Source organism: Oncorhynchus mykiss, chromosome 17 (assembly GCF_013265735.2).
Source record: "Oncorhynchus mykiss isolate Arlee chromosome 17, USDA_OmykA_1.1, whole genome shotgun sequence".
Classification (NCBI taxonomy): Eukaryota; Metazoa; Chordata; class Actinopteri; order Salmoniformes; family Salmonidae; genus Oncorhynchus; species Oncorhynchus mykiss.
The window spans coordinates 54,705,134-54,717,878 of NC_048581.1; the positions used below are offsets into that span (position 1 = coordinate 54,705,134).

Genomic DNA, 12,745 nt, shown 5'->3' on the forward strand with positions numbered 1-12,745 from the left:
TACCTGAATCAGTAAACATTACCACAAAATAAAAACTGTCAGGCTGTCTAATGAGTCTCGACTTTATTATGAGGGCAGTCACTGATACACCCAAATAATTTAACCCAAATGTTCGAGCCACGTTCTCTTGCAAGTGGGGCCTCTTCAAACAGTCAGACAGTAAGGGGTGAAAAAAGGGGACTGGTTTCAACTTCCAGCAGTAAATGTTCTCATAACACAAAAACTGTCCAGTTGTGCTGATGATTATACAATGTTTGTATAAAACATTGGCTTGAACGTTCCCAGGACATTGCTCTCACATTTAGTTGTGGCAGTATATTCTATAAACTTTACTGATACATTGTGTTTGTTATTACCTTACCTGGAAACCTAATGAGAATGTTTTGGGAATTTTCTGAAAAAAATATATAAAAAAATTGTTGCACTGAATACATTTAATAAAATCCCAAAAAACACATCCACTGGGTTGCCTACCAATTTGATCAGGGCATTTCCACGGTAACAGAGTGATGCTGAGACTAAGATTTTTTATTTTAAAATGGAAATAGTTCAAAGTAGTCCTTGTCCATGGAGTTGTATGATTTTTTAAAACTTTGCAATCATTGAATTTAGCTTGACATACATTTTAAAGTAACAAATCTGAGTCAGAATTGTCTTTTTCATTTTCTTCAATTGGATTTGATTTTTTTGTTAATTTATCCAAAGCAATCCTTTGAAATACTGTGTACCTTCAATTTCAATTTGATCGGCACAACATTAAAATGTAGTCTATGGAGAACTCTTTCACAAGGGAGATCAATGAAAGATGGCAAACAAAACATGTACATATTTATCTCAGTTTCAGAACCTATGCGTGTTTCATTTCATAGGGCAGGTAGCCTAGCAGTTATAGTGTTGGTTCAAGGAAGCTGGTTGAAATACCTGACCAACAAGGTGAACAGTCTGTTGACGTGCCATTAAGGAAGGCACTTAACCCTCATTTTCTCCAGGGGTGCTGTATGACTATGTCTGACCCTGTAAAACAACACATTTCACTGCATGTGACAATACAAAATGTTTTTTTATTTTATTTTTTAAACATGGATATTTCGCAATATGTACAGTGTTTTTCTTCTTCTCATCAATCTACACACAATACCCCATAATGACAAAGCAAAAACAGTTTTTTAGAAATGTCTGCAAATTTATTAAAAAAAATACAAAACTGAAGTATTCAGACCGTTTACTCAGTACTGTGTTGAAGCACCTTTGGCAGCGATTACAGCCTTGAGTCTTCTTGGGTATGACGCTACGAGCTTGGCACAACTGTATTTGGGGAGTTTCTCCCATTCTTCTCTGCAGATCCTCTCAAGCTCTGTCAGGTTGGATGGGGAGCGTCACTGCACAGCTATTTTCAGGTCTCTCCAGAGATGTTCAATCTGAGCTCTGGCTGGGTCACTCAAGGACATTCAGAGACTTGTCCCAAAGCCACTCCTGCATTGTCTTGGCTGTGTGCTTATGGTTGTTGTCCTGTTGGAAGGTGAACCTTCGACCTAGTCTGAGCTCCAGAGTGCTCTGGAGTAGGTTTTCATCAAGTATCTCTCTGTACTTTGCGCCGTTCATCTTTCCCTCGATTCTGACTAGTCTCCCAGTCCCTTCCGCTGAACAACATCCCCACAGCATGATGCTGCCACCACCATTCTTCGCCTTAGGGATGGTGCCAGGTTTCCTCCAGACGTGACGCTTGGCATTCAGGCCTAAGAGTTCAATCTTGGTTTCATCAGACCAGAGAATCTTGTTTCTCATGGTCTGAATCATTTAGGTGCCTTTTGGCAAACTCCAAGCGGGCTGTCAATTGCCTTTTACAGAAGAGTGGCTTCCGTCTGGCCATTCTACCATAAAGCCCTGATTGGTGGAGTGCTGCAGAGATTGTTGTCCTGTCAGAGTGACCAGCGGGTTCTTGGTCACCTCCATGACCAAGGTCCTTCTCCCTCAATTGCTCAGTTTGGCCTTGTGGCCAGCTCTAGGAAGAGTCTTGGTGGTTCCAAACTTATTCCATTTAAGAATGATGGAGGCCACTGTATTCTTGGGTACCTTCAATGCTGCAGAATTGTTTTGGTACCATTCCACAGATCTGTGCCTCGACACAATCCTGTCTTGGAGCTCTGCGGACAATTCCTTTCAAAAACATGTCCAGTCAATTGAATTTACCACAGGTGGACTCCAATCAAGTTGTAGAACTAGGTATTTAACTAGGCGAGTCAGTTAATGGTTTGAATACTTAAATAAGGTATTCCTGTTTTACATTTTTTTTAAATTTGAAAACAATTCTAAAAACTGTTTTTGTTTTGTCAAAATAGGGTTTGCAGAGCCTTTAATTTGCACACCCACACACACACAAAAAAACAGTGGTTTGATTAATTCAGAGAATTGCCACATTCAGTTCTTCAACCCATGATAATGTTGGAAGATAAGTGTACATAGAATTATAATAGGGAGAATAGTATACCCTGGCCTATTGCCCGCACTGACCATGAAACTGTGTGATGACACAGCCAAGTATTGCACCATGCCTCAGGTTCAAACTGTTACGGCTTGGTCTGTGCTACATAATGATTTAATTATTCTACATATTCATTTAAAAAAATTTTTTTTTTACAATCAACTATTGCTACTGGTCGTCAGCAACAATCACACGGACATGACAGCGTTTACTGTAATGGTTTTCCTGAGTGGAAGGAGAGGCGGACCAAAACGCAGCGTGGTGGTTATTCATGGTACTTTAATAAAGACACTATACATGAATAAACTACCAAAACAAGAACTGTGAAAACCTAAAACTGGTGCAAACACAGAGACAGGAACAATCACCCACAAACACACAGTGAAACCCAGGCTTCCTAAGTATGATTCTCAATCAGAGACAACTAATGACACCTGCCTCTGATTGAGAACCATACTAGGCCGAAACATAGAAATACCCAAAACCTAGAAAAACAAACATAGACTGCCCACCCAACTCACGCCCTGACCATACTAAATAAATACAAAACAAAGGAAATAAAGGTCAGAACGTGACATTTACAGAGGAAGCACATTAAGGTAAACAAAACAATGATAAATTGGCAGTTAAATATGTGTTATTATTACTGACAGTCGATATTGATAATGGCTAATATTTAACATGACCGAAATAGTCATATATATATATATATATATATATATATATATATATATTTTTTTAACAACTAAAAAAAATAAACAGAGAAAGTCAGGGCATAATGTAAACATTTGAGAGTGAACAATGGTTAAATTTGGTGAGAGTGTCATTGCGCAATGCTTTGCATCATCATCACATGCTCCAGGCTGCAGTAGCCTATCCATTTGTCTTGAGTCTCATCACTGCAAGTTAAAAGGCCACACAATTAAAATTCATAAGGTCACAGCTTTTCATAAAGAGGTGGAAATGCCTGTCCTGTAGATAAAAAAAAAAGTTTTATTATTATTATTATTTTTGATATTTTGGGGGGGTTAAACTCCAATGCTTTTTAAAAGTACTTGTTTAATTGAACAATAACACAAAATGTAAAAACAGAAATATACAGACAAGAGTGCATAAACTTAATGTAGACAGGTGTCACGTTCTGACCTTAGTTCTTTTGTTATGTCTTTGTTTTAGTATGGTCAGGGCGTGAGTTGGGTGGGTTGTCTATGTTCCTTTTTCTATGATTTGGGATTTCTGTGTTTGGCCTGGTATGGTTCTCAATCAGAGGCAGCTGCCAATCGTTTTGCTGATTGAGAACCATACTTAGGTAGCCTGGTTTCACTTTTGAGTTGTGGGTGATTATTTTCCGTGTCAGTGTTTGTTTCCACACGGGACTGTTTCGGTTATTCATGTTGTTATTTTGTAGTTTAGTGTTCATGTAAATAAAGTATCGTTATGGACACATACCACGCTGCATATTGGTCCGATCTCTCCTACTCCTCCTCAGAGTAGGAAGAAGAAACCTGTTAGAACAGGGGTTTTTCAGTTTTTAGGTCAATTTAAATTTGTATGGTACATACTCCTTTTTTTGTTTCTACATTTACCGATAATTGAAAAATAATGTTTCAGTTCTATCTTAAATCATTTAGAGGGGTTTGTTCTCTGCCCAGTTATATTACCTTTTATTTAACTAGGCAAGTCAATTAAGATAAATCGTATTTAAAATGGGAAACTGTTGATTGTGAAATACCCAGCAGAGTTGCAGTTCTTGACACGAACCAGTGCGCCTGGCACCTACTACCACGCCCCCTTCAATGGCACTTCAATCTTTTGTCTTGCCTATTCACCCTCTGAATGGTACACATACACGATCCATGTCTCAATTGTTTCAAGGCTTAAAAATCCTTCTTTAACCTGTCTCCTCCCCTTCATCTACCTTTACTGAAGTGGATTTAACAAGTGACATCCATAAAGGATCATAGCTTTCACCTGGATTCACCAGGTCAGTCTATGACATGGAAATAGCAGGTGTTCTTAATGTTTTGTATACACAGTGTATATAAGAAATCTCTGTCAAGGTGTTACCATTCATTCTGCTAGATTCTACTGGAATGCATCACTTGTTGTCTAGCAAATATTGTATATCTAACATGGTGACAGAAGTATCATATAAACTCATTTGCAGTCTACCCCGTGAAGACCTTTATTGTATACAGAATCAAAATTGCTATAGATGACAAATGTGTGTTTTGTGGTTGTGACGCAGGGACTCTTGACTGCAAAAAATTGGACTGCTCTCATGTCAGAAGGTTTTTAATTGAGCTAGAATACTTTATTTTAATGGGAATTACTGTTAATGTTTATTTGGATGACTCTGTTTTATTTGGACCCCACTGATATAGACCCATGATTCAATTATAATTGTTCATTTTATTTTTCTTGGAAGATTCTTTATTCATCAGCCTAGTGGTTAGAGCATTGGATTAATAACCGGAAAGTTGCAAGATCGAAACCCCGAGCTGACAAGGTAAAAATCTGTCGTTCTGCCCCTGAACAAGGCAGTTAACCCTCTGTTCCTATGCCGTCATTGAAGATGAGAATTTGTTCTTAACTGACTTGCCTAGTTAAATAAAGGCTAAATAAAAATGTATAAATAAAAGTATCAAGAATGGTCCACCACCCAAAGTGTCATGTATTGTCATGTTGTGTCTTGTTTCTGTCCTTTCCCTTCACCCTGTCTCCCTCTGCTGGTCGTTATTAGGTTACCTTTTCTCCCCCAGCTGTTCCTTGTCTCCTCTTAACTACCTCGTCACCCCTTTTCCCACCTGTTCCCTTTTTTCCCTCTGATTAGCCCTCTATATCTCTCTCTGTTTTTGTTTCTGTCTTTGTCGGATTCTTGTTGTGTTTCATGCCTGAACCAGACTATCGTCATGTTTGCTGTAACCTTGTCCTGTCGGAATCTGCCGGTCTATCTGAGCCTACCTATGTTTGGTTATTAAAGAAGCTCTGTTTAAGTTAATTCGCTTTTGGGTCCTCATTCACTCACCGTAACACAAAGGACATCCAGCCAACTTGACACAACTGTGGGAAGCATTGGAGTCAACATGAGCTGGCATCCTTGTGGAACATGTCCAACACCAGTCACGACAAATTGAGGCTGTTCTGAGGGCAAAGGGGGGTGCAACTCAATATTAGGAAGGTGTTCCTAATGTTTTGTACACTCAGTGTATATACGTAATTAAAAGTCTCATTTAAGTTTAGCTACATTTTCTGACACATCCCTCCCATCAGGATTGGTCTGGACATGATGACAGATTGTAACCAATACGCATAGGCTATCACCTACCCTTTGATATGTACTGTAGGCTAATTATTTATGTACATTTACATACACCTATGTTTTTCTTAACAGGATAGCTGTTTGGTTTTCAAATCAATTTAATTGGCTATTTTGGTTAATAGCCTTGGTGCCCTGATAGATTTGGCACTTCTTGAAGGCCAAATGGCCTTTCCCCTAAAATCAAGAAATTCCAGTTCTGGATAATGATATAGTTGTCTATCGTTATTCAATAATTGTTTAACCCAGATAATGTGTTTTCAAACCAGTTCTGGAAAAACAAAGACTTAACCAGGAGTTAAATCTCATTCCAATTTTCTCTACAACAAGAGAGAAATTTTAATTGGGCTTTTCTTTCTGATCTTTGCCAATTGCAATACCAAGATATGTGATCCCTGGGGTATTACATTGAGTTCATAGATGAAGTGTCACGACTTCTGCTCGGCGGTCGACGTCACCGGTCTTCTAGCCATCATCGATCCATTTGTCATTTTCCATTGGTTTTGTCTTGTCTTCCCACACACCTGTTTCCAATCCCATCCATTACCTGTTGTGTATTTAACCCTCTGTTTCCTCTCATGTCTTTGTCAGAGATTGTTTATTGTCAGTGTAGTGTTATTTGTATAGGTGCGCGACGGGTCTTCGTACCCTAATTTGTTTATATAATTGTTTTTCTTATTAGTGTTGTGGAGCATGTTACTTGGAGATGTATTAAAATACTCAATTTTACACTCCGTTTGACTCTCCTGCGCCTGACTTCCCTGACGCGTTCCTCCATGAGCATAGTGTCCTCTCCTGCTGACTTCATGTATTTTGGTCAGAGATTCTGTCAGAGACGTGTGTGTATAGGTGGCAGGGAAGTAAATACACAACAGGTAATGGATGGGATTGAAAACAGGTGTGTGGGAAGACAAGACAAAACCAATGGAAAATGAAAAATTGATCGATGATGACTAGAAGACCGGTGACGCAGAGCACCGCCCGAACAAGGAGAGGCAATGACTTCTGACATGAAGACTTACACTAATACAGGAGTAATAAAGGCCTAGTTCATATTTTTTTTAAATGTAATATATATATTTTTTAAGTTGTATTTCGATTTATCAGGGTGTGCTGCAGCTCCAACAACATCTGTACTTCATGTGGCTATAAGGCTAATACATTTTTAAAGTTAAAAGACACATCTTTACTATTAGGCCCATAGAGATCCTATTAAATTTAAAGGGCACTGCAACTCAATAATAGGAAGGTGTTCCTAATGTTTGGTATACTCGGTGTATATGTAATTCTAAACTTAGCAATAAAAGAAACGTCCTCTCACTGTCAACTGTGTTTATTTTCAGCAAACTTAACATGTATAAATATTTGTATGAACATGATAAGATTCAACAACTGAGACATAAACAGAACAACTTCCACAGACATGTGACTAACAGAAATTGAATAATGTGTCCCTGAATAAAGGCAGGGTCAAAATCAAAAGTAACAGTCAGTATCTGGTGTGGCCACCAGCTGCATTAAGAAACATTCCTGAATAAAGCCCTGATCATCCACATACCTGTCAATAACTGACAACTGCAAGGAGACTGGTGCCAAGAGCAGTGGGGCAGTTTTTACCCCCTGGGACCTGGAGTTTTTACTTATATGTTAACCTAACTAGTTCCTTGTAGTTGCCCTTGTCAGCTGAACTTTCCATCTCGTCAAGTCTTCTGAAAGCTAATTCTTGCATGCCCTAAAACGCATTTCAAAAGTGCAGAACAAATAGTTATACTGACTACGTCCGTCCTAGCTCGCTCATTAACAAAACCACATTTGTTAGTCAGCCATATCAGATATGTTTTTTTTTTTAAGGCAGTAAATTAGTCTGAATGAACTCTTTCGCTGCCAGACAAGGCTCCCGCTGATAGCCAGGTGTAAAAGGATTCACTCCATGGTGCTGAAAAGAAAGCTCTGCTGTTGGGCCAGCTTTATGTAGGCCCTAACAGTTTGTGGGCACCGTTTGTCACCGTTACAGTGCAATTAAAATATTTAGTGTTGTGTTGTGTTGTGTTGTGTAGTGGCTTTGCTGGCATGCATCTAAAAACATATTTTGGAGTTTGCCCCACCAGCATTTCAATGCTAAAATCGCCACTGCCTCTGCCACCTCTAATACCTGGCTGGCACATGCGTTTCCCCTGAATCCTTCCAGAGAACACTCCTCTGACTTGTCAATTAAACACGAGTTTGTTTCAGCAGCATAGCAAACATATTTACGACAAAATTCGATTTGATCGGCTCGTAGCGTTCTTATTTTAAGTCACGGGCTCATAGCCAGCCACCTTTTCCCCAATGTCAATCATCTCTCGTTTAGGCCTAAAAGAGTCACACCGCGATATAAAATAAATACGCCTAGAAAAGGTTGAACTTTGGGCTACAGGTGCAGTTGGTATGTTATTCGTTTTTAATGATGAACGATGAATTATGAAAGTTGATTGTATGTGTGTGTGTGTGTGTGTGTGTGTGTGTGTGAGGGGGGGGGGGGGGGGGGGGGGGGGGGGGCTGCCTTTTTGTTTGTTGCACCTGCCCCTTCAAAGGTCTGTGAAAATACATTACCCACGAACCGGTCACGTCCAAAGACATTAAAACCAGGTCACGTTCCCTGACATCACTGAAGAGTCGACCTTACAGTTGAGGAGAGATCTTTGCTGAACCTTTATGAGGAACGACTGAGAGGGAACATTTGGGAAGGCGGGAGGTAATCGCCACGAGCATCTCCTTTTAACCCACCTGCACGTGATGAAACGTTTGTCCACTGTGGCCAAGCTCTGCTACAACACGGTTATTCATATCAAACAACTAGCTGTGTTCGTGTGTTGTTTATTACCGAAAAGGAGCTAGCTAGCTAGCTAACCAGAACACGTTTCCCATCAGCCATATTTTTGGGGGGAACTAGCATATAATTGAGTTGTTAGCCAACTACATAGTTGGCTACTACATGACTACAGTGGTGAGTAGCTAACGTTGTTGGAAAAAGCAGAACAAGCTAGGTAACATTAGCTAGTAGCCAGGTCATAAAGTCCATAAAGAGTAACGTGAGAAGGCTAACATATATAATATATGTTAGCTAGCTAACATTACCAGCCAACTAGCTGGCTAGCTAATACATTTGCCAGCTGTTTTGTGTTTAAAAAAAAAATCATTTGTAATTGGTTTATAACGTTAAAATAATTATTTTATCTGTACTCAAAACAGAAATGAATCCCAACGTGTGGAATATCAAAGAGATTTTAAGCATCCCAACTGGATCCATGTAAGCATAACTAATTTTAGCCAAGAATATAATCCCCCTATAGCCAAGAAGATAATCCACCCCATAGCCAAGAAGATAATCCACCCCATAGCCAAGAAGATAATCCACCCCACACAATTAAATAAATAACTGTTAGCTAAAGTGCACTGCAGCAGACAATTATTGCAGCTTTCAAAAATATATTATTGAAATTTAGCGAGTTAGCCTAAATGTTTGTGTAGCCCTTAAAATTAATTAAGTGTGTGTGTGTTTATAACTTGTAGTGTGCCCAAGATCACCAGCAGGAATGGGGCTACCAGTGACTACTCCAGTTTGACAGACTCACAGTTCTTGTTTGGATCCCAGTTTTGGCCTGAAAACTCTCAGGGCATGTCACAGGACATGGGCTTTTCAAACAGAATATCCGGTAGCTCACAGTCACAGGAGGTAGGTCTATTAGCCCATATTTTCTTTTACTTTGTAAACCATCTCATTGTCTCATCATGTCCACCTTTGTGCCACAGTCCTGAGCTCAGTGAATGCATTTTTTTTTGCTCACAATATGTAGTATCCCATTAATTTATAATACAACATTTAGCAATTCACTTTATCAGATGAACCCCAGAACAAACTCAAAACTTTTCTCAGAGCTTTTCTTTGTTTTATGATGAACCAGTCATTGTGTTTCAGGCAAGTGAGCCAAAGATTTTAAGCAATTACCATTCCAAACCATTCCTGTTCGGAGACGGAAAGGACAAAGTGAAGGTGCCAAGCTTTACAAGTGGCAAAGCAATTGGCATACTAGACAGGTTTGAAGAGGACAAGAAAAAAGCTAAAGAAAAGTGTGAGAGGTAGCTATGTCTCATGAGTTTTACCTGTTTCTGCAGGGATTTTATTATGAAAGATACAAACAACATGGTATTTTGTGGTTTAATTAGTGTCCTGTCTGTTTTATCAGTGACATTCTCACCTCTGGATTTCTACAATTTCGTGAAAAACTTGAAAATGTAAGTGAACAATCCAGAATAATACATTTTTGCAAAATTGTACTGCTGGTCTGGTGCTCATTTTCATAATAATGATAAACCCTTATGCTATGTGTGTTTCAGATTAAGCTCTCTGTAAATCACATTGATGAGAGCACTACAACAGGCAACAAAGATTTTGCAGATTTTGCAAAGACATGTGGGTTGCTTTGAACAATTTCTCTCAACTTTTATTAGAATCTATTGTGCATTGCTCATTATTAACATGTTTATAAAGGAAATAATATCTGAGACCAGTAGATGGTGCTTTAGTTTAGTAGTGAAATTATGATCACATGCATATATTTTATTATAGAAATATTTGATCTAATACCTCGATTTTGAAATTATGATGAATAAGCCGGTCTCTTTGGCTATAATGGGCAGTGTGTAGATTGTGGCTATCTTTTTACATTGGTCTTGATTGCTATGGAATGGATTGTGTATTCATTGGGGTTACCTTTTAACATCTTTTACAGTGCAGCAAAACATAGCCAGTCTGCAGGATGGCTTTGCACAGCAGTTTGAGGCCTTGCTGAATAAAATGAGCTCACAGAATCAGATGCTAAAAGAGATGGAGGACAGAGTAGCCAAGGTGAGGATAGGTGGCATTTATAACTCTGTATTGTCAAGCCTTCGTCCTGATGTTGAATTTATACTTAATGAGGGTGTGTGGGGTGAGAGTGTGATACCAACATATGACTAGTCTCTCATGACAAACAAAACATTAGTTGGCTGGCACACAAAATATTTGATTCTGGGTGCTGAGAATACTATTTGACATGATAATTTAATGTTACATATCTATATTTGATTTTCATGTCTTTGCTATTAGTCATATATTGTTGTCTTCTATTCTGTCCTAGACGGGTGTGGCGACTACAGAACTCAGCTCCCACATGCAGGGCCTGCAGCAGAATCTGGAGGTCCTGAGACATGAGCAGAGCCGAGATCAAAGCATGTTAGGAGAAGCCCTGTCCCTTCTAAGCACCTTGATTTCCCAGCACGGGTCCGAACCCCTCCCCACACCTGTCAGGGTGACAGAAAGCACGGTCCAGACATCCCCAGGACTGGTAGAGAGGTTCTGCCTGGTGAGTGAGGAGAAGAGGTACTTTGAAGGTGTTCGTCTCTGCGGTGCGACAGCGGTCACAGCGCCTTCTAAAGCAGTGGCATCATGTGGTGTAGGGGAGACGGGAGGAGAGGCGGCAGGGTGGCTGCACCCTGCAGATAGAGGAACCAGAGGAGGACCCTCAGAGACATGTGACCAGGGCCAGGCCGCAGTCCCCAGAGCTCTGTACCTTCCTGCAATGGTGGAGGAGGATCAGCTGGAGCGGTGTAGCCAGATGATGCTGGATGAGCCGGCTAAGACTTCCTGGCAGGGGGTGTACCCATACACCACACGCTCTACCGCTGTGACTCATGGACCAGGAAGAGGTGCCGAAGCCCTACACTATCCTATGCAGGGCCTACAAGACCCCAGCACATCGGGGGGCGCTCCAGCTCTACAGTACCCCATGCAAGGTTTTCAGGACCCCAGCAGGGCCTACGCGCTTCTACAAGATGTGACCATTAGGAGCACCCGCACCATCATGAACCCCCACTGCGACCCGGAGCAGAGCAGCCAGCCTGACCACAGTGAGCCTGCAGCAGTCCCCTCAGAGAGCCCCAGGGGCAGGAGCACCATGGCTGGACGTAGGTTCACCCAGAGAGGCCAGGGACAGAGGAAACAGCCATTCAGAAGCAGGAGGAGGGCACTAATGCCACCACAGACCAGGAGTAACGGTCGATTAGTGGGCAGGGGTGGGGATGAGAACCGACAGCCCCTCAAAAACCAAAGGAAGCAGGGAGCTGGATCGACTAGCAAGGAGCAGCATGATCCCAACAGGATGGAGATGGACACACTCATACCAGAAGCTCAGAAACGACAGCAGGACAAAGAGAAGAAGTCTAACAAAGCCACCGGAGGCTATCGCAACCCTTTCAGCTTGTGGTCCCAGGAAAGTAACAGCTCTGTGTGCGGTTCCACAGGGAACAATGCCAGGCCCCCCTGGGAAAAGACCCCATCGCCACCTGAGCCCCAGGCTGTCTCAGAGAGAAACAGAGGCTTATGGCAGCTGTTTGACATGAACTGTGATTCTGACTGATGTCTGAAGGGGAATCAGGATGTCAGTGTAGGGAGGTATTGAGGAGGGAGTTGTTTGACAAGCTGTTGTTGTGTTTGGTTGATCTCAATGTAATTGGTTTTGACAACAAAATTCACCATCAAAAATGTACTTTTTCATCGATTCCCTATGTTTGTGTTTTAGTGTTTTCAAAACCCTTTACACTGTTAATGTTACATCAGACTTTCCCATTAAGATTAAACTACAAATGAATGAGCTACTGTTTCTGAGTACATTTTGGGGCAAATTGTAGGATAACGTGTACAGAAATCATGCCCACAAAAGAATACGGGATAAAAAGAGGAAAGTAATTGTCAGACCATATTTATAAGTAAAAGTCTGATGGTGTTAAAGTCAACCACGAGGGTGCCAGGCATTATTACACTTTCTGCTATATTACCAATACAACTTTCTACATGACGGTATAACTGGGGGTTTTGGAGGTTTTTATAGCGTTTAGTTAAGGGCCATCTCTTCTGTTGGCATACA

The 12,745-nt window shown here is 40.7% G+C and overlaps 1 protein-coding gene across 4 annotated transcripts; it reads left to right on the plus strand.

The window, feature by feature from the left end:
• The first annotated feature begins 8,377 nt into the window (after window positions 1-8,377).
• iho1 (interactor of HORMAD1 1) lies at window positions 8,378-12,474 on the plus strand. Of its 4 annotated transcripts, none has more exons than XM_021568879.2 (8): window positions 8,378-8,535; window positions 9,033-9,090; window positions 9,354-9,516; window positions 9,760-9,920; window positions 10,028-10,076; window positions 10,179-10,254; window positions 10,574-10,689; window positions 10,961-12,474. In XM_021568879.2, the coding sequence occupies exons 2-8, from the start codon at window positions 9,035-9,037 to the stop codon at window positions 12,236-12,238; spliced, it is 1,899 nt and encodes a 632-aa protein (XP_021424554.2). In that variant the 5' UTR covers window positions 8,378-8,535; window positions 9,033-9,034; the 3' UTR covers window positions 12,239-12,474. The 4 variants fall into 4 exon arrangements, with proteins under 4 accessions (XP_021424554.2, XP_021424555.2, XP_021424553.2 ...); XM_021568878.2 differs by lacking the exon at window positions 8,378-8,535 and adding an exon at window positions 8,567-8,787; XM_021568880.2 differs by lacking the exon at window positions 9,033-9,090 and having other exon boundaries at window positions 8,379-8,535.
• The last annotated feature ends 271 nt before the right edge of the window (window positions 12,475-12,745 follow it).